Below are 19,395 nucleotides of genomic sequence, written 5' to 3'. Positions count from 1 at the left end.
GAGCCATTTATCACACATGCTTCTATATTATGCACGTTTGTATTCTTTAAAGGGATACTTCACCCATTTGCATTAATCTTTGCATCATTAGAAACCTGGTATTATTTTTGAATGGTCGTGCATCTCTCCCTCATTTTCCCATGAGATGTGAAATCTTTGTATTTCTAAGTCTGAAAAGGAGCTTCAAGTGACGCAAAAATCGTCATTTTGCGTCACAGTAAATATGTCTGTAAATGTTTTTATTATTATATTTCTACTGCTATACTGTTTATTTTGGAGAAACTGTAACGATCGAATTTCCCTCTGGGATTAATAAAGTATTTCTGATACTGATTCGGACCTTAGTGGGAGTGGCCTGTGGTGCTGTGCATTCTGGGATTTGGTGTCTTTCATCCACATGAGCCAAAAAGACACTTTCTGCCTTTTCTCGGCCAAGAAGGCACCAACTTCAAAATGTATTTCACATTTCTACATATATGACCCGATGTACAGACTCATGTTTCATTGGGTGAAGAATCCCTTTAAGGAAACAGATAAACTACATTAAACTAAATGGTTTCAGAATCTGACTCACAGTGAGCTGAGTGAGGCGGGCAGAGAGTCGTATCTCTGGTAGCTGTGTGTGGAGCCGCTGAAGTGCGTCGCCCCGGCCTCCTGATCTGACGGCCCGCCCTGACAGGAGTCCCTGGTGTTCCGACTGCGAGACCCCGACGGCTTCTTGTTCTTCCCCTGAGACAGAGGACAAGGATTTGAGTTTGTTACTGGGTAAAGAGGTTCACTTGCAGGTGACAGGTAAACTTGCTTTTTTGAATGTGTTGTGTTTTTATGTGGAGGAAAAGTTCAAACTGCTTAGTGTGTGTGTGTGAGTGTGTGTGAGTGTGTGTGAGTGTGTGTGAGTGTGTGTGCGTACCTTTTGTTTGCTGCTGTGTTTGGGCTGAGCAGAGACGATCTGTTGTGGTTTCTTTGCAGCGGGACAGTCCAGAGGAACGTTGACGTTTTCTTTTGTTTTCAGCAGGTTCAAAACCATCTGAGTACTCGTTTCCCTGAAAGAAAAAAAAACACACATTTTAAACATTTAATACACTCAACACATCAGCATGTAAATTTAGACTGCAGTACCCATTTTAAACACCAGGTGTCAGAGTTACATACAGCTCCTTTAACTCCAGAGACAGAAAATGATCTCCAGTCTGTTTCATGAATAACTGAAGTTCTCTTCACCTCTTGACGAAAACATTGCTGATACATCCGGTGAGATTAGTGAGACCCTGGTCGGGCATTCCTCCCAGGAAGGTTCCTTCCGGTGAGGTCGTCACCGCTCGGCTGTCTATCCGGAGTCCCTCCTTGGCTTTTTCTAGCACGTCGTCCATGTACAGACGTATCCTGAGGGGGCGAGGGTGCAGTTTAAGGAAACACATTAAGAGGGTGGTCCTTTTTCAACAATGTTTGGTTATCAATCAGAAGCTTTTGGAAAGAAGACTTTGTGCCGTCCTACCCGTTGACGTCGTTGTAAATGGAGACGTAATGGCTGTTGTCGTCATTGTACGTTTTCTGAGTCTTAATCTCACTGTTTCCAACTCTCACAACGACGTGGCCCTCGTGCAAAAACACCTGACACACACCACCCTACACACACAAAAAAAACAGACAAAGCTTTGTGTGTAAGCGTGATATCCAGAAAGTCTGTAAAAATACTACACAGCATGAAGGAAACAGAAAGCAGAGCAGAGCAGGGAGTCTTCTCAGACCTTATCCTGGTGGTAGAACATGAGTCCCTCTTTCTTCTCCGTCCTGAAGCTGAAGCTGGCGTAGAAGTTGTCTCTGAGGCTGGGGACGTCCGTCAGACCCAAGTCCAGGTAGCTCTGTCCCGAGAAGTGAGCCTCACGAGCCAACTGCAGGAAAACCAACACAGCGGGTCAAGACACTGCAGGAGTATGTGCATCTATTCTGTTCATGCAGAGAAGCAGAATTAAAGGAAAAATCTGCACGACGTGTTTTTAATTTCTGAGGAACCAGATGTTTTAACTTTTGACTGTGTGACACAAGCATGTCATTTAATTATCTGGACTGGATTATTTGGAAGGTTTATGGATTTCATTTTACGTGAAATTAGGAAACTTTTTTGTGAGAGCAAATATAAATCAAAGATGTTGAGAGGAGGAGCAGCTGCTTCACATTATCGACACAGTTTGAACGAGAGGAATCGCTCCTCAGATGTCGCATCTTAAGAGTAGTGACAGATAAATCAGTAGTTTACATCGCCCAGTCTGTGCTCAGTAAAACTTTTTAAAATACTGTTTTAAATTTAAAATCTTAATAAAGAAATAAAGAAGGTAAATGTGAAGAAACCACAAGGACGAATATGATCTGTAGGCCTGTTTAGAAACACCAACGGAAGCCATGTTCAGTCGGTTCAGATTTAACTGTATGCAGATGATGTGGTTATCTATACCAGTGGTAGATAGATAGATAGATAGATAGATAGATAGATAGATAGATACTTTATTGATCCCGAGGGAAATTCAAAGCATCCAGTAGCAGGTTACAAAGACGTACATGACATGAAACATTTGTTACAAATTAACCACAAAACCAACCCCCCCCCCCATTCATATATATTAACCTGAAAAAAAGATTTAAAGAATACCCCTAGATGAATCAAGGAGATTTTTAGCAATGTTTAAAAAGAAGAAAATTATCAAAAAACAGACATTAAATAACAGTCAGTGTAAACATTAAAGGTGCGATTTAAATTTAAATAATTGAGGTCAGCATTAAAGTGTCCAACTAGAGGCTGACTCTTGGGACGGCTGTGCAGATGGGAAATGGAAAAAGGAGTATTTATTTGGTTTGGTTTTGGTTCCCAAAGTGGGGGTCAGGACCCCCTGGGGGGTCGCAGGACACTGAGAGAGTGGTTGCAAGATTCCACCCGAAAACATATCAAAATGAAAAATGACTTAAAATTACATATCATTCTTAAAGTATATACAAATGTGAAATATTTTAACCACCTCCAGGGACAATAGGGGTCCTCAGTCTCTAACACTTTATTTAAAGGGCAGCGGGCCAAAAAGGTTTGGTAACCCCTGACCTATCCCACCCAATCACTCTGACATTACAAACCTCCATATTGTCTTTCTCACCATTTCCATCCTTGATTTTACGCTTAAAATGCTCAAATAAATAACTTCTCGTTTCTCTTTTGAATTCTTATCAGTTTTGTTTATAAGTGTATAAAACAACATTGAATACCTTGTAATTAACATGTTTTTTTTTTTCTTACCAGCAGGTCGCTGTCACAGCCAAAACTGACTCCAGAGCTGGTCATCCTCTTCAGGTCGATGTGGGAGCTCAGGGCCTTCACGTTCCTGAAACAGCCCTTCAGAGAGCCCTGCTTAGGGAACAGAGACTTCAACCTGCAGAGAGACAGAGACAGGAGGAAACAGATATCATCAAGAAGGGAACGTACAGCATCACCAACGTTACCATTACTCTCCCAGTGGGTCGATATGATTGGGGATGTGTGTGGGGGTTGATACTCACTGCTTGGGCATGTTGTTCTCGGGGACTCCTCCCAGGTAGTACATGCTGATGAAGGGGGGGATGTCCTCTATGAACTGGTGGGAGTAGAGGGTGTTGCGGCTGTTTCTCACCACAAGACGCGAGTCCATGATGATGATCCCCAGCTGCAGGGTTAAAAACAAGAGAGAAGACTTTTCAGTTTTCAGTGCAAATGATTTTTACTCAAGTTGGGAAAGAAAGCTGTTTTGACATGAAAAACATCCTCTCTACTTAGTTTTCAACCCTTATGCTACCTTAGGCCTCGTGTCCATCTAGTGTTTTTTTCCAAGCAGAAAGCGCTGGCTGTGCGCTGAGAAGAAAAGCACTGCAAGTCTGTCCTGTTTCTATGACAACAGTCTGTTGACAAAGGCTGCTGTATGACCGACACTGCTCCGTTACTTTTTTACTGCATGTTTTATATTTGAGATTGTAAAAAGACTCTGGCGCTCAAAAGAAAAAACCCTAGGTGGACACAGGGCCTTAGAACCTCTTTTTCTACGACTGAATCATGAAACATGAAGTAAAAAAAACAGAGAAAGACGCTTACGGCTTTGGGGTCAGCATCGCTAATCCTCAAGAATTCCGATTCAGGCTCTTTGGGCTCGAGCTCCATCAGACCCCCGCTGAAATCATAGTAAACCTTCAGTCGGCCCTGAAGCACCGCCAGACACAGGAACTTATCCTGATGGAGGAGAGAGACATGGAGAACTGTAACAACCATACAGTCACTGTCAAGTAACTAAAAACACACATCTGAACTATTCATCAGTTAGGCTCCGATAAAATACAAAAAAGTTCATGTTCACGCTGCAAAATGACACAAAACACAAAGAACTCTGAAATTTACAAAGAAGTTACACAAACAAACAAAAACGGAATAAATTATTCAATATCGGTGAAAGATGATGATGAAAAAATCAAGTATGCATGGAGGAATAAGAGCCGGGACTTAAAGACAGACTGCAGGAAAGATGCATGAGAGGGGGGCGGCAGCAGCTCAGACTGTAGGGACTTGGGTTGGGACCAGAGGGATCAATACTACGGAAGTTGGTCTGGTAGCGGGCGAGGTGCCAGGGCACTTCCCGAGTACCGTCCAGGCGCCCTTGAGCAAGGCACTGAACCCCCAACTGCTCAGGTGCGCTCCCTGTGTAGCAGCCCCTCTCTGACATCTCTCCACTAATGCATGTGTGAGTGAAGCATGTCTCTAAAATAACAGAGTGTAAAAACAGAATTTCCCTCAGCGATTAATAAAGTTTGTAAAAAAAGCTTTTTGGTGAAACTTTATAATTTCAGAATTCAAAATTCTTCTTGTTGCATGCAAAACTTTACGAAAAGCTCTGCATGATTATGTATTGGAAAAAAATCAGATCTTCCAGGATGAATCCATGAAGGAGTGCTTCAAAATCTTTGTAGGAAATAAATTCATGGTGTAGTCTGCTGCTCTACCCAGACGATACATACTTTAAAAGACATCGAGCGTGCTGACTTTTCTGTTTTTTCTCTGCAGCCTCTTGGCGGTCACCTGAAGTTTTATTACTCCTGTACTTTATTATCAGTCCTCCATCATCAACTGTATGATGTGTGCTGCTGACCTCTTGGTCAGGTCACCAACAAAGGGTTTTTTGCTTTTTGATTTCATGGAGCAACAATAATGAGATGAATGAGTAACCAAACGACGATTAAGTTAAAGCTGTGATATTGAACATTTTCTCATAATCATGGTCATTACCCCGTGCTTAAACAGCAGCAGGATGCCGTTGTGCGACAGCAGTTTCACTTCCTGTTCGAACCGCTTAATGCGAGTGGATTGTTCGGAGAACATGATCTCAGCGAAGCCGGTCCCATCGAAATACGCCGCGTCGTTCACCCAGGCCTGACTCAGCACCGGCTTCGACCTGTGTTCGGTGATTTCAATTCCATTATTAAAAAAAAAAAAGAAAAAAGAGGAGGAAGATGAGAGTGAGGTCAGTCACAACAGGAAGATGAATCATGATGTTTAAAGACTGTCTGTGTAGCGCTCTGACCTGCCACATGGTTTCTCCTCTGTGGTGTTGAGTTGGAAGACGTTTTCAAAGTTGTACAGACTGAGGACGACCTCGTTCAGCGTGTCGAGCTCCATGCAGCCCTTAAAGTGTGGGAGAGCGAGCGGGGCGGGAGGCTGTAAAAAAAAAAAAACATACAGACAAAACGTTCAGTAGCTGAATCTGAATATTTTTTAAAAACTAACATCAATACTGCTCTGAAATGAAGATTTACAGTTCACACAGTCAGTCAAATCGTCATGACAACCCTGACTCTAAAACTTTGTAAAATCCAAATATGATGCCATGGCCCTCCCCAAAAAAACATTGAGATTACAGAGCAGCATTTTGAGAAGCTTTTATCAACTTTCCTACATGCCTGAGACGCACTCTGTTTACTCACTTTGAAAGTACTCGGGTATCCTCCCACGTAGAAGACGGTGTCGTCGGTCAAAAGGTTGAGCAGACCCTGATCTCCTGCGGCCTCCACGTTCGCTTTGGTGACTCTCTGATCGCCCTCGGAGGCCTCTGAAGACATCGACATCTGACCGTACTGAAGGATCCTGCAGTCAGAGAACGAAGACAGAAATTAGACGTACAGAAAGAGACAGCAGAGTACAGAGATGACACACTGGTTTTAAAATCTGATTGTGTGTGTGTGTGTGTGTGTGTGTGTGTGTGTGTTTGTGTTCCTCACCTCTCCAGCACAACGCTGTTGAAGTTTCCCTTCGACTCGACGTCCTCATTCATCATCACCTCAGCCGTTTCTCCTCCGACGTTAAAGTACCAGCGCAGTCTCTTCCCGACCAACGCCATGCCCAGGAACTCCTTACTGGACTACAAATACCACAAAGATAGTAATGAATGAACTACAAAAAAAACTCCTTGATGCAAATCGCCTCAAAAATCCTTGCCAAGGATCTGGACTAGAGTTGTGCTTCTTTTTGTTGCCGTGGCGATGCTTACATCCTTGTTGCCGAGGTAGAAGACAAACTGCTTGTTGGAGTCGTCCTGCCGTCTGCCTCGCGTCGCCTCAGGCAGAGTGATGTAGAACTTCAGGGAGGTGTAGGCGGCGAGGTCGGCCAGGTTAGGAGGAGTACGCACTTGAACGCCAGACTTCCCGTTGAACTTCACCGGGACGCCGACCTGGATGGAGGTGAGAGGAGGACAAAAAGAGCAGGATTAAAAAAAACATTAGAAGCTGCTGGAAGAAAACGTCTTGAAGTCGTACATGTATCTATGTATGGTCCAGGCCCGCTACCACAACAGCTTTTTCCCTGCTGCTGTGAGACTTAGCACAGGACATTAAGATGGGAAGGAAGTACTTCACCCCACACCTCACAGACTCAACGGACAGCTGACCACCTCACAATGTAACACAAGTGTGCAATATTAACATTAAAGGTTTAATATGTGATTTTTCACACTTAAATATAATATAAATCAAGTATATCCTCTGAAAATAACTCTGTGAGTCATGACTGTCTACAATGGGTGTAACACCCGAGTCCCACTGTCTGTGATGTTTTCAGAGTTTTCAGAGTCCTATCTTCAGTTTGTTTACATCGCCGGGATGGCCGGCTGACTCCTCCCCTCGTGTATAAAAGTTGTTTAATTGAGGGACTAGAGAAAAGAAGAATAACATACTGTACTCACTGCTTAACTGTGTTTCTAGATCACGCTCATTTCAGGTAAATTTACATGCAGTGTGAAGATACGAGCATAATAAAGATTGCTAGCATTAGCATGCTAACACAACAATGCAGCGCGAGTTGTTTTGGTTTCATGCTGGTGCTCAAGGGCGACATCTGCTGGATCAACAAAATCACATATAAAACCTTTAAAAACAAAAAAACAGTGTAATTATATAATGTGAAAAATATGTGTGCAATAAGCTCAGGTGCAATAAGAGATGTAGAAAGTAGAGACAAGAAAACATATTTATATTTTCATTTCATTGTTCAGTGTTCCCCTTTGTTATTTTTTATCTTTGCTTTAATACAGTGTATAGCTTCTGTACAGTTTATTTTAATTTACTTAGCTGTCACTACAACTTTTTTTATTATTTCATTTATTTTATTTTTTATTTTTTATTTGTACTTTTCTACTCTTTTGTTTTTTCTTATAATGCTATTCTATTTTATTTATAATTTTAACTTTTTTGTAGAAGCTGACTCAGGGAGAAACGCACAAAAATTCCAATGTACCTGTACTGTCCTGTACCTGTGCAAATGGCAATAAACATCTATTCTATTCTATTCTATTCTATGTATCTGTCAGGTTGGTTGTACCTTGCTGGCGGCGTTCCGCGCCTGCTGTATGAGCTGTCGGATGCGGTTGATGTTCTCGGAGATGTTCGGCATCTGTGCCGAGTGATTCTGCAGCTTATCCAGCTTCTTCATGAGCAAGGGGATGGTATCACCCAGAGCTTGAACTTTGAAGAGAGAAGGGAAAACATTAATATTAGTCTGACTAAAAACAGAACTAGTTTCACCGGGATACCACAGAACGGATTCCTCAAAAAAGCGAGCAGAAAACTGGAGGTAACTGAAATGAATATTCAACGATGCACTGATAAGTCGGTACCGGTCTTGTTGGCCTCCATCAGGGCGTTGTTGATGTCATCGTTGGTGGCGTTGGCATCTCCGTAGGTCTGCTGCCATTTGTCCAGCTGCTCTTTGATTGGACGCAGGGCATCGTTCACTTGTGTTGCCGTGGTGTTTGCAAGATCTGCAGCTTGTTTTACCTCGGCGATCTCCTGACTCACGTCTGATCGTCACAGAGAAAGGAGAAGAAGGGGAATGTAAGAAACGATCGTTAAATATTTGTAAGAAGGGAAGATATCTTTTTTTTTTTTGCTCGTGGTAAATGTTCATACTTGAGGTGAAGTTGAGGTTGTTTTGAACCATCTCCAGGTCTTTCATCACATCGGCCTGTTTGGTTTTGGCCTCGTCCAGTCGCCTCTGAGCGTCCTCCAGCTGGGGCTTCAGGTCTGTGCAGCACGACGACAAACATTAAAGTTCAACTCTTCAAACGTCCAAAATACAGAATTATGGGAATTTATGGGATGTGTGTTTACCGTTGTTCAGATCATCACTCAGCTTCTCGACTTCGTCCGTCAGATCCATACTATGATTCTTCAGAGAACTGGCGATCTGACCGAGATCCTGACCCTTAATGTTCTGGACACGCGCACACACACACACACACACACACACACACACACACACACACACACACACACAAAAATATTACAACAAAATACACAAACAAGCTCATCATTTAAAACGCACAGTGTGTGAATTCTCAATTAAAACAAATGCAAACAGATGACGTCGAGGCTGGCGGGGAATCATGGGAGTTCTCTCTGCTGCGATATTTTACTGTAAAAATTCTAAATAAAATTCTACAAATTGCAGGTGTAAAGACTTTTATTTTCTATTTCTGCAAACATGCATGTGTGGTTGTTGTTGTTGTTTTTTTTTTTTTTACCTCCACAGTGTCGTTGACAGCCTTGGCAGCCATCTTGGCGGCCTCCTCCGCCTCCTTGATGCTGTCGATGATCTTGTTGTAGGCTTTTGTTACGTCCACAAATCCTTCCTTCTTGCTCTCCTCAATCAAACTGAAGACAAACAAAGACAACGGCGTTCATTTTTAAGAAGCTCGATCTTCATCCTCGTAGTGAAGTAAGTCCCTTACCTGGACAGGTTCATTGCTAAGGCGTTCAGCATCTTGGCGTGCCTCTCTGCGTCCTCCACCAGGGGGATCTTAGAGTCCGTCCAGGCGAACTCCTGCACTTTCTCCGCCAACGGGGATCTGGCGCCGTCCAGCTGAGCTGCCAGCCGCTCGTACTCCTGAGAGAGACGTTTGAAGTGTCAAAAAAAAAAAACGGTACCAGTCTTCTCCTGCTGCACGTCTTAGTGGGACTCACCTCTTTGGAGTCTTGCAGAGTGGACAGCATGTCGTTGACCTGAGCGACGTCGTCTTCGGCCATGTTCAGCTGGTCGTTCACCTCCTTCTGCTTCGACATCAGGTCTTCTAGTCTTTTCTGCAAGTGACAGAAAAGAGTCAGAATCACCTCTGAAATATGTCTGATTTACTGTTCCTGCTGTTTGTCCACGCCCCCCCCCCACCTTGTTGTCCTCCAGAGTCTTCTCGTTGGCGTTGTTGATCTCCGCCGCCTTGGCCGTGTCGTTCACGGCTTCGTTCAGGGCGTCTCGGAGGTCCATCATCTCGGAGTGGAAACGGGCCAGGCGGTCTCTGATCGCTTTGGCCACGTCAACGTTATTGCCCTGACGATTGGCCAGCTCCTTGTTCACACGCTCCAACACTGAGAGACGAGACGCAGAGAGGCAGGATGAATTTTAAAAAGTATTTTAAGAATTGTTTTTTGAATTTCTTTTAGGGGGAAATTGTTGAAGTAAAGTCGAGTTTTCAAGCTGCAATATTTGAATTTTTTGCAATGTGAGGTCACAGAGTGGGACACTAAAATATGCCGATGCAGAATCAATATAACTGTAAAAAGACGTAATGACAGGTTGAGTTTAGTTACAACACTTTTGCTAAAAAAAAGGAGCCTGAAAATGGCTTTAGTTTAACCTTTGGACCCCCTTTGTAGCCCCCCCCATGTCAGATAGCAGGGATCTCCCGCTGTGAGGTGCACCTCAAATCAGGAGGATTTCACGGGCAGCCCTCCTGAAACTATCAAGACATTTTCTTGAGTATTTATATTATATATAGTATTAGTATTAGTATTTGAATACAGCTAAGATTTGTTTTATTTAAAGGTTTTTTTATGCAGTAAGAAACAAGCTCTTACTCAGGATTACTGAAGTAGCAGCTACACATCAGAAAGTCTCATTTAGGAATCTATTTCTAAGTGTATTGAAAATTTTGTCTGAGTGAATATACTCACATTTCCCCGCCTCCGTCCTCTCTCTCTCGGCCACTTTCTTCTGTCCCACGCAGCTCCTGTACCTCATCTCTCTCAGCATGGCCTGCACCTCCCTCATCTTCCTCTCCCTCTCCTCGTCCTCCAGCTCCGCCTCCGTGCCGTTCACAGAGGACCGGTTTGCCAGAAGCAAGACATCTGTGAAAAAGGAAAAATGCATCATGAAGACATTTAAATTCAGTCAGTCTGCCTGCATTGTTTCCAATGTTTTTAACTGATGTAAACTAAAACATTGATTGTTGGAGGACATTTTTTTTCCCCAAACGTTATTTTTTCTGTATTCTGAAAACGATTCTTTCTTAGTTATGTACCAAAATATTCTTCATAGTTTGCTCTGCATGTATTAAAAATGTAAAAAAAAAAAATGTTCCAAATGTTTAAGATGCACTGACTACCATGGAGATGAAGGACCCTGGAACCTTATAAGAAAATACTTGGAAAATAGGTTCTATGATTGAATTTTCTGTAAATTAACTGCACCCCCCCCCCCCATTGTAGGTTGTAGTGTACATTGCTCTAACACATTACTCTATGTTGTATAAGTGGTGTACAAGTGTTTTGTTTTTTGTTTTGAAAAATAAATTAAAATACAAATTCAAAAAAAAAATTAAAAAAAAGATGCACTCACTGATTTAAACTAAATATTTAGCGTCACACTGAATGATGCTGATGAACTCCTCCGTCCTACCGTTTATATCCATGGTCACGTTGCTGATGAAGGACAGCAGGTCTTCCGCCCTCTGGTGTGTGTTTGTGGTACTGTCCCGCACGTCACCAACCCGGTCGGTCATCACTGCAACCTGAAACAAAAAACAAACACAAAAACCTTAAAACACTCTCCACATGATCACAGAGTATCTACATCAGTTTGTTGTGGTGAATAAAGAGTCTGTGTTCAACTGGGGATTCTTCCTTTACTTTTTTTTATCACTTCTTCATTAAACCAGTCTCATTGATAGTTATTAGTACCTTATCCTAATCTCATGCCCAAACCTCCTCAACTGCAGCGGCTCTACTCTGACCTCCTCCCAAATGTCTGAGCTCAGCCCCCTATCTTTAAGGCTGAGCACAGACACCCTCTGGAGGAAACTCAGTCCGGCCTTTTGGATGTTATCGAGTGTCTTTAATTATTTGTTGGTGTTTTATCAAGTCAACTTTGGTTATATTCTTTAATAATTATATTTAATTATTATTAATATAAATACCAATATCATGAATTAACCATTAATTATTCACAACCACTGACTCTCATCCTCTTCCCTCGACACTACTTCTATGTTGTATTGTTCTCTTAGTTTTTGCTTTGTTTTTTGTTGTTTCCTGTCAAAGCGTCTTTGAGCATTTAGAAAAGCGCTATATAAATCTAATTTATTATTATTATTATTATTATTATTATTATTATTATTATCATTAAACTATGTTTAATTGACTCGGGGGGGCACCACCCTGAAACCATGGAAAAATAACCAAAATATCACTAAAATAAGTCTCAAATTAGTTACTTAATTTCTAATATTATTAATAATTAATAACTGTATTTGATAAATATGTATATATATATATATATATATATAAAACATTTTTTATCACAGGGTTATTTTTCCCTGGTTTCAGGGTGGTGCCCCCCGAGTTGATTAAACATAGTTTAATGATATTGTTATTTATATTAATAAATAATTAAATATAATTATTAATAATATAACCAAATTTGACTAGATAAAACCCCAACACGATCTTTTAAAACATAAAAGTTTTTATTTTTTTTAGGCTCAAATTTAAATGTCTTTAAGTCAAAATGTGTAAACGTTTGATAAGAGAGTGTGAGTGTTTGTTCAGTGATCTCACCTTGTCCTGCAGTTCATTGATGTCTTCATTAATATTCACGATTTCAGCCTCCAGCATGTCGGCCCGACTTCTGCTCTCATCCAGAGTGCTGTTGTAGTTCTCAATTGCACGCTGGAGTTGAGAAAAAATTTAATGAATCATAAATAACTACCTGCAGAACGTCAACAGTACAGCAGTCTTACAGACTATCACTTGAATGTGATTGTGTGTATCTGTGTGTATCTGTGTATGTGTGTGTGTTTGTGTTGGAGCTCTTACAGCGATGTCCTCTATAGACTTGTTGACGTTGTTGAGCTGAGCCCAGGCCATGGAGCTGGCGTTCAGCTTGCTAAGCTGCCCGGCGACCGAGCGGAAGTTATCGTTCATCTTGTCCAGATCCTCCAACAGGACGATGACGCAGCTGTCGCACGCTGCAGAAAACAACAACAACAACAAATGAGACATTCAGACTTCATTGAATTGTTGCCGTCACATGTGCGATTAATGAGTGACTTACGCTCGCAGTGCATGCTGTGATGTTCCTCCATGGGGATGCTATATTTCTGTGAGCAGGTGTCGCACTGTTTCCCCGTCATCCCGTCGGGACAGCGACACTCTCCGGAGCGCGGGTCACAGCGACCTCCTCTGCAGTCACACTCTGGAGAGGTGATCAGGTGGATTCATTTCATTAGTGTGTTGCATTTAGATTCAGGAAATAAAGGTAAGGCAAGTTTATTTATGTCGCACATTTCAACAACACGGCAATTCAAAGTGCTTCACACAAGACATCAAAAAGCATCATGACAGAGGAAAGAAAAGAAACATTAAAATAAAAAATAAAAAAATCACTGAAATGATTAAATCTGAAAATATGTTCAAATAAAAATAATCCAATTGAAATTAATTTTAATTAAAAAAAATAATTCAAATGAAATTAATTTAAATAAAAAATAAAATAAATAAAAGTAAAGAAATTAAAAGAGTTAAAAAAATAATAATAATTACAGTGCAGAGTAAAAGTTTAAAATCTTATTAAAGCTGCAATAAACTATATGAGATTTGATCATTGCAGACAAAAAATGTTTTTATGCTACAACTTTGAATATCCAGGCTGCTGCTGTGTACGACAGCTGCTGCTCACATGACTCATATTACTTCAGTGAGGGGTTCCTAAACTTTCAGCTCATAACCCGTGAGATCAGGGGGCGCCGGAGACTCGGGATCTACTCACTCTTGCATCCGTTCGGGCTGTAGTCCCAGTGTCCAGGAGCGCACTGTTTGCAGCTCGGCCCGTTGACTCCGGGCTGGCAGGCGCACTGACCGCTCCGAGGGTCACACGGCTGCACGAGAGCCGCAGAGGCCTCACAGTCACAATGACGGCAGCCAGAGCACGAGTCGAAGCCGAACGCGCCGTCCTGAGAAAAAATGAAAAACACAACGGGTTCAACAAGAAGCTGGAAAGTTAAGAGAAAAAAAAAAAAAAAAAACAGGGAGTAGATTTCAGTTTGTCCGTTTGCTAAAATGTCAAAGATCAGGAGGATACTTGCTCAGAGGTTGAAAGTTTGTGTGAGGAGTAGAAAATAAAGACAAGACACCCTCACAGACCGCTCGTTTTATTGTCTCAACATTTAAATTTAGTTTTAGTTTCATGCATTGATGAACGGACGTGAGTTAAATTTTGAGGTTTCTAATCCAAAATGAAGATACAAATATTAAAAAGAAATTAGAAAAGAGAGAAAACAACATACCACACAGCGGTCGCAATGCGGTCCGGTCACTCCTGGTTTACAGCGACACTGTCCAGTGTGAGGGTCACATGACTCGGTGCCACATGGAGAACAGTTGCATTCTGGGTACAAGAAAAATAGTTCAAAACAACTGAATTATTACTCTGTCGCCTGGAGATGTAACTCATGCTGAGAAAGACGATTCAAATGAATCTGGACTCACTGGTGCAGTTCTTGGCATCGATGGCGTCGCCGTAGTAACCAGGAGCGCACGTGTCGCAGTGCGGCCCGGCCGTGTTGTGCATGCAGCTCAGACACTCGCCGGTTAGCGGGTGACAGTCGGTGAACAGCATGTTGGTGTCCGTGTTGCCGTGGCAATGGCACAGCTGGCACCTGCTGCCCAGCACCATGGGGTTGCCGTAGTAACCAGGGGCACACCTGCAAAGGATGTTAACCAACTTCATAAACTATTTTTTTTTTTTTTTAGATGCAAGAAAACTTCATGATTCTCAAACATATTTATGATTGACTTTTATTTTGAAATTCTTCCAACCTCAAACCTCAACCTGTGTTTGAGAAGTTTCTGTTACCTTTCACAGTGGGGTCCGGCATAACCCGGCATACACAGACACTGCATCTTGTCTGTTTTCTGCACACAACCTTCTGCAAAACTACAGACAGAGAAAACATGGAGGAATCACAAACACGGTTCAATTAATTATGACAAACTGAAGGTAAAGGAGAATCATTAAAGGTCACATGTTCTGCTAAATCCACCATGTTTCTCTAACTCTAACATGTGTCTCTAGTCTGTCTATAAACCCCCCAATGATGAGAAAAGTCCATCCTCTCCATCTTCTGCCTGCTCCACTTTTCAGAAAATGTATGCTCAAACAGGCCGTTTGGAGATTTTCCCTTCATGACATCACAAAGGGCAGTAGCCCCTCCCCCAGGTGGGTGACACTCCCACAGCTAGGTGTTTGTTCTGTCCTCTGAGTCTGCCTTCTCACCGTAAACAATAGGACATGGCGCGAGAAAGCACCAAGTACACCCAAGCCCTTCCAGAGAGGGGGCGTGGTCAGACACAGCTCATTTACGTATTTAAAGGTACAGACACAGAAACAGCCTGTTCTGAGCAGGGCTGAAATAGAGGGGTTTATAGACATGATCAAATACAGGATCAGAGTGGATTTAGAACAAGAAACATCACACACATGTTTTGAGGAGCTCTGAGACTTATTTACAAGAGGAGGATGTGACCTTTAAAGTAAAGAGGGAAAAGGAGGAAGAAAAAGACAAAGTCAAATGCACTGACTTGTTGGACTGGACCCTCAGGGGGCAGGGACAACTGGAGCACGACACCGCCTGTCCATCAAGAGTGTTGTTACCAAGGAAACCACCCTGACACGTCTCACAGTGGTCGCCTGCTGTGTTGTGTTGGCAATCCTGACAAATACAAAAAGGCAGACAATGACTCATTTATAAGCAGGACCAGAAGGAAGGGGATGTTTTTTTAAATTTATTTTTTTATTCAGTAATTCTCACCAGACAGATTCCTGATCCGTCCAGACAGCGGTCAGAGTGTCCGTTACAGTTACAGGGGACGCATTTCCCCAGAAACAGGCCGATGGTGTCTCTGTAGTAACCTGGAGCACATTTCTTTACGGAGGAGAGGAGAAACATTTTAATTATTGAACCCTCTCAAGCTGTAAATCCATTTTGACAACCTGTCTGTCAAACACACCAACGCCGTCCCCTCACCTGACACGAGTCGCCCAAGTAGTTGGCAGGACACATGCAGATCTCCACGTTGTTGGCATGGCGACCGGAATCCAGGCTCTCAGCGCCTTCGAGGACGGCGCCGCGCACCGACACGGAGTGGGCGGACTGGGAGTGCAGGGCTCGGATCTGCAGAGACTCTAGACTGACCAGGACCATCATGAGCTCCTCGCGGGACACCAGGTTACCGGTCTGAGCGTGACGGAAACTTCCCTGTGAGGAGATGTTAAAAAAAGAGTGTCAAAACTCTTTATTTATGCAACTATTTCCCGTTTTTATTACATTATCATTATTACAAAATAATGAAATGAACGGTGAAGGTTAAGTACATTTCAAAAACGTTCTAAAACGTTTAAAATCATAATGATTTCAGATTTGTAGCGTTCATCATTTACAGTCCAGGGCTTCTCTGCAGTCACACTTTTGACCTTAGTCAACAAATTGCAGCAACAGCTTGAATCCATGCAGATTTGTTTTGGCCCTTTTTGTCTTTGATGGATAGGACAGCTAAAGAGAGACAGGGAACGTGGAGGACGACGACATGCAGCAGAGGGTGAAGGTCGGATTCAAACCCACAGTCGCTGCGATGAGGACTACAGCCTCTGTACATGGGGCGTGCAACATAACCGCTATGCTATCCTGCGCCCCAAAAAGCCCCATTTTCAAACTCAGCTTTGAGTCATGCAAAGAAGCAAAGAAGATTCCCCTTTAAATTACAGACAACAACATCCACCAGCTGCGTCGTGTTGTGCTTTTCAAGAATTCAGCTACTATCTTTGATTGCACAGCCACGAATTTGCACAGCTCTGGAGAACCCTCTATATTGTTATTACATATTTACCACTGTCATCACTGTTTCTGCAAACTTACATCTCTTACCTCCAGCAAGTATTTTTACATTCAGTTCACAAGCCTGAATAAATGTTGTATTTCATTTTTCATTTTTTTAACTAGTAAGAATGTTAAGTTAAATCCTTGATGTATAAATCTCTTCTTATTCTTATTTTTTATATTCTAAGTGCTTATTTATGTATCTATTCTTATATTGTTTTATTTGCTCTGATAACCTGCTGCTGTAACACCACAATTTACCAGTTTGGGGTCAATAAAGTAATTCTATTCTATTCTATTCTACAAAAAATAAATCTACCGACGAGGGTGTTAAAGGAGGCGTTACCTCGACCATGTGAACTATCCCCAGGTGAGGGTCCTCGGGTGAGGAGTACTCTCTCTCCATGAACACCAGGGTCATCTGGTTACCCTGCAGGAGGAAAACACAGATTCAAAAAAATGTGTGTGCATCCATCATAAAACACCTGACAGGACTTTGGCAGGCAGGACGTTGTTTTTGAAATACTTGTTTAAGAAGATGCATGTTTGAAAATGTCTGTTAGAACAAATCCTGAAGTATTCTTCTCTACATTTAACCACGTTGATGTTTCTGTGTGTTGTCTGTACCTTGAGGATGATGTCGGGCCTGGAGGCTTCAGCGGGCAGAGACAACACGTCTCCTCTCATGGTCTGAGTGTGGAGACGATACCTCAGGTAACCTCCGTAAGACGAGACCTGGAGAGACAGGGATGAAGGGTTTTACGTTTAGGGAATGTTAAGATGACAAAACAGACATAAAAAAACAACAAAAAGCATGAACAGAACCCGAGCAGAATGTAGAGAATGAACACAAAAGGTTTCAGTGAGTCAAGAAAATCAGATGAGGGCTGTTGCTGCTCGATGATCCAGACAACAAAGGATCACATTCAGACTGTACGCTCTACGTGTACGTGAAAGATAAAGTGTTTTTTTTTTTAGTACAGAAGTGTTTTGGCAGCGCCGAGGTTTGAAGCTGGTTTGTGAAGCGTTAAAAAAAATAAAACATCGTCCTGAATCCCCACATGAAAGCTGTGGAATCAAAGTCACAGACCAAACACTGATTTCTACCTGAACACCTCGTCTGAGCCTCCGCAGATGTAGGTGTATATTTGTGTGTGTGTGTGTGTGTGTGTGTGTGTGTGTGTGTGTGTGTGTGTGTGTGTGAAAACCTTGAAAACGAGTCTTTAATTTAGGGGTCGTAACAGATATGCAAAACCAACAAGAGTACGACTCTGCTGCAGAAATGGGGAAAACAGTTTTATGAAATTTGATGAGATTTTTTTGTGCTGCCAAAAGCCAACAAACGTCAGACCCTGATGTTGAGAAGTCATGATCCTCGCTTGTGTTGTTCTTACTCTCTGATGTTTGTTCCTTTGGATAAATAATCAGCTTAATGAATTGTAGAATCATACTTCATTTGTATTTCATTATGTGCAACTTCTTTGTAGTTTCTGCTGAAACTCTCAGCTCTTTTAAATCCAGGTTGGTTGAAGACTCACCTGTTTACAGCTTCCTTTCATTAAACAATTTTAATAAGACTTTAAACTTTAACTCTGCACTGTAACTTTTAACTTTTTACCTTATTTATTTCAATTAATTTCATCTGAATTATTTTTATTTGAACATATTTTCAGATTTAATAATTTCAGTGATTTTTCAATTTTCTATTTTAATGTTTCTTTTCTTTCCTCTGTCATGATGCTTTTGATGTCTTGTGTGAAGCACTTTGAATTACCGTGTTGTTGAAATGTGCGACATAAATAAACTTGCCTTGCCTTGTCATATTTGTGTTTTTGTGGACTTGCTTGTCCCTCGAGCAGAAAGTCATGAAATAAACGAGAGCTCATGATTTATTTTCTTGTACCGCCATCTTCAAATGTTGTCTTTTCCTTTCTCACCTTGTCTCCCAGGTAAGTCTTTGGAGCGTGCCAGTGCAGGTCCTGATAGACGTCCGGCACATCGCTGAGGTCGGCCTCGACAAGGTCCTGACCCGGATACACAACGACGGGTACTTCCTGTCTGTCGGCACTGAGTAACACCCAGCCCTCCATGTTCATGATCTAAAGGAGAGGAGACGTGGAGGGAGAGATGCCAAGCAGAGAACTGTAGTCATGACAGTCGTTGATTTAAATATCTTACAAGATCTTACAAGTACAAGATCATATTTAAAACTTGTAAACAAGCCGTCTGAGTGTTTTAAACGTTTAAACTGACTTTAAACTCAGGGCTCAAAAATGTTCATCATGCATCTGCAGGAATCTCAGTTCAGGTTTGATTTGCCCTTTAGCACAAAAACATGGAGGAAGGTTAAAACAGGACCATGTGTGGTGATACAGTGAACTTTAAATTGTACCTCTGTGCGTCTCTTGTTGGAGCTGCGGCAGCGGTCGGTGGCTCCGAAGCAGAAGCAGCTGGTGCATCCTTTCGGGTTGGTCGGGTCCAAGTGGAACGTGCCGACTCTGCACTGGTCGCACCGTGAACCCTGAACGTTCTCCTGCAGGAGGAGGACACACAGCGGGTTATTCAGATTCAGATTGTTTTTTTTTTAAATTGTCCCACAAGGGGAAATTTGCGTTGCAACAGGAGCACACAGAAGACAAGAAACACAAGCAACATCACCATAAAACATGGACCAAAACGAATTGGAAAGTCAGACAACACA

General features: G+C 42.2%; 1 protein-coding gene across 1 annotated transcript in view; it reads right to left on the bottom strand.

Moving 5' to 3' along the window:
* The window catches only part of lama5 (laminin, alpha 5), a 36,143-nt gene that overhangs the window by 3,943 nt on the left and 12,805 nt on the right, over window positions 1-19,395 (bottom strand). The window contains exons 18-54 of the mRNA XM_061057283.1: window positions 19,087-19,227; window positions 18,632-18,793; window positions 17,322-17,429; window positions 17,041-17,124; window positions 15,846-16,076; window positions 15,630-15,743; window positions 15,400-15,530; window positions 14,675-14,755; window positions 14,308-14,522; window positions 14,106-14,206; window positions 13,589-13,772; window positions 12,875-13,015; window positions 12,637-12,788; window positions 12,379-12,489; window positions 11,222-11,333; window positions 10,498-10,671; window positions 9,716-9,912; window positions 9,514-9,630; window positions 9,282-9,436; window positions 9,075-9,204; window positions 8,662-8,764; window positions 8,461-8,574; window positions 8,169-8,351; window positions 7,874-8,016; window positions 6,549-6,728; window positions 6,280-6,419; window positions 5,986-6,145; window positions 5,586-5,719; window positions 5,291-5,456; window positions 4,109-4,243; window positions 3,544-3,686; window positions 3,284-3,416; window positions 1,749-1,892; window positions 1,496-1,626; window positions 1,222-1,383; window positions 911-1,043; window positions 575-729 (exon numbers count right to left, since the gene is read on the bottom strand). Of these exons, the coding sequence (XP_060913266.1) occupies window positions 575-729; window positions 911-1,043; window positions 1,222-1,383; window positions 1,496-1,626; window positions 1,749-1,892; window positions 3,284-3,416; window positions 3,544-3,686; window positions 4,109-4,243; window positions 5,291-5,456; window positions 5,586-5,719; window positions 5,986-6,145; window positions 6,280-6,419; window positions 6,549-6,728; window positions 7,874-8,016; window positions 8,169-8,351; window positions 8,461-8,574; window positions 8,662-8,764; window positions 9,075-9,204; window positions 9,282-9,436; window positions 9,514-9,630; window positions 9,716-9,912; window positions 10,498-10,671; window positions 11,222-11,333; window positions 12,379-12,489; window positions 12,637-12,788; window positions 12,875-13,015; window positions 13,589-13,772; window positions 14,106-14,206; window positions 14,308-14,522; window positions 14,675-14,755; window positions 15,400-15,530; window positions 15,630-15,743; window positions 15,846-16,076; window positions 17,041-17,124; window positions 17,322-17,429; window positions 18,632-18,793; window positions 19,087-19,227 (5,300 nt within the window). The remainder of the gene's footprint in view (window positions 1-574; window positions 730-910; window positions 1,044-1,221; window positions 1,384-1,495; window positions 1,627-1,748; window positions 1,893-3,283; window positions 3,417-3,543; window positions 3,687-4,108; window positions 4,244-5,290; window positions 5,457-5,585; window positions 5,720-5,985; window positions 6,146-6,279; window positions 6,420-6,548; window positions 6,729-7,873; window positions 8,017-8,168; window positions 8,352-8,460; window positions 8,575-8,661; window positions 8,765-9,074; window positions 9,205-9,281; window positions 9,437-9,513; window positions 9,631-9,715; window positions 9,913-10,497; window positions 10,672-11,221; window positions 11,334-12,378; window positions 12,490-12,636; window positions 12,789-12,874; window positions 13,016-13,588; window positions 13,773-14,105; window positions 14,207-14,307; window positions 14,523-14,674; window positions 14,756-15,399; window positions 15,531-15,629; window positions 15,744-15,845; window positions 16,077-17,040; window positions 17,125-17,321; window positions 17,430-18,631; window positions 18,794-19,086; window positions 19,228-19,395) is intronic.

The sequence above is a fragment of the Labrus mixtus genome, chromosome 15 (genome assembly GCF_963584025.1).
Source record: "Labrus mixtus chromosome 15, fLabMix1.1, whole genome shotgun sequence".
Taxonomy (NCBI): Eukaryota; Metazoa; Chordata; class Actinopteri; order Labriformes; family Labridae; genus Labrus; species Labrus mixtus.
The sequence above is the reverse complement of the archived record's forward strand: the minus strand, read 5'-3'. Positions and strand labels throughout refer to the sequence as shown.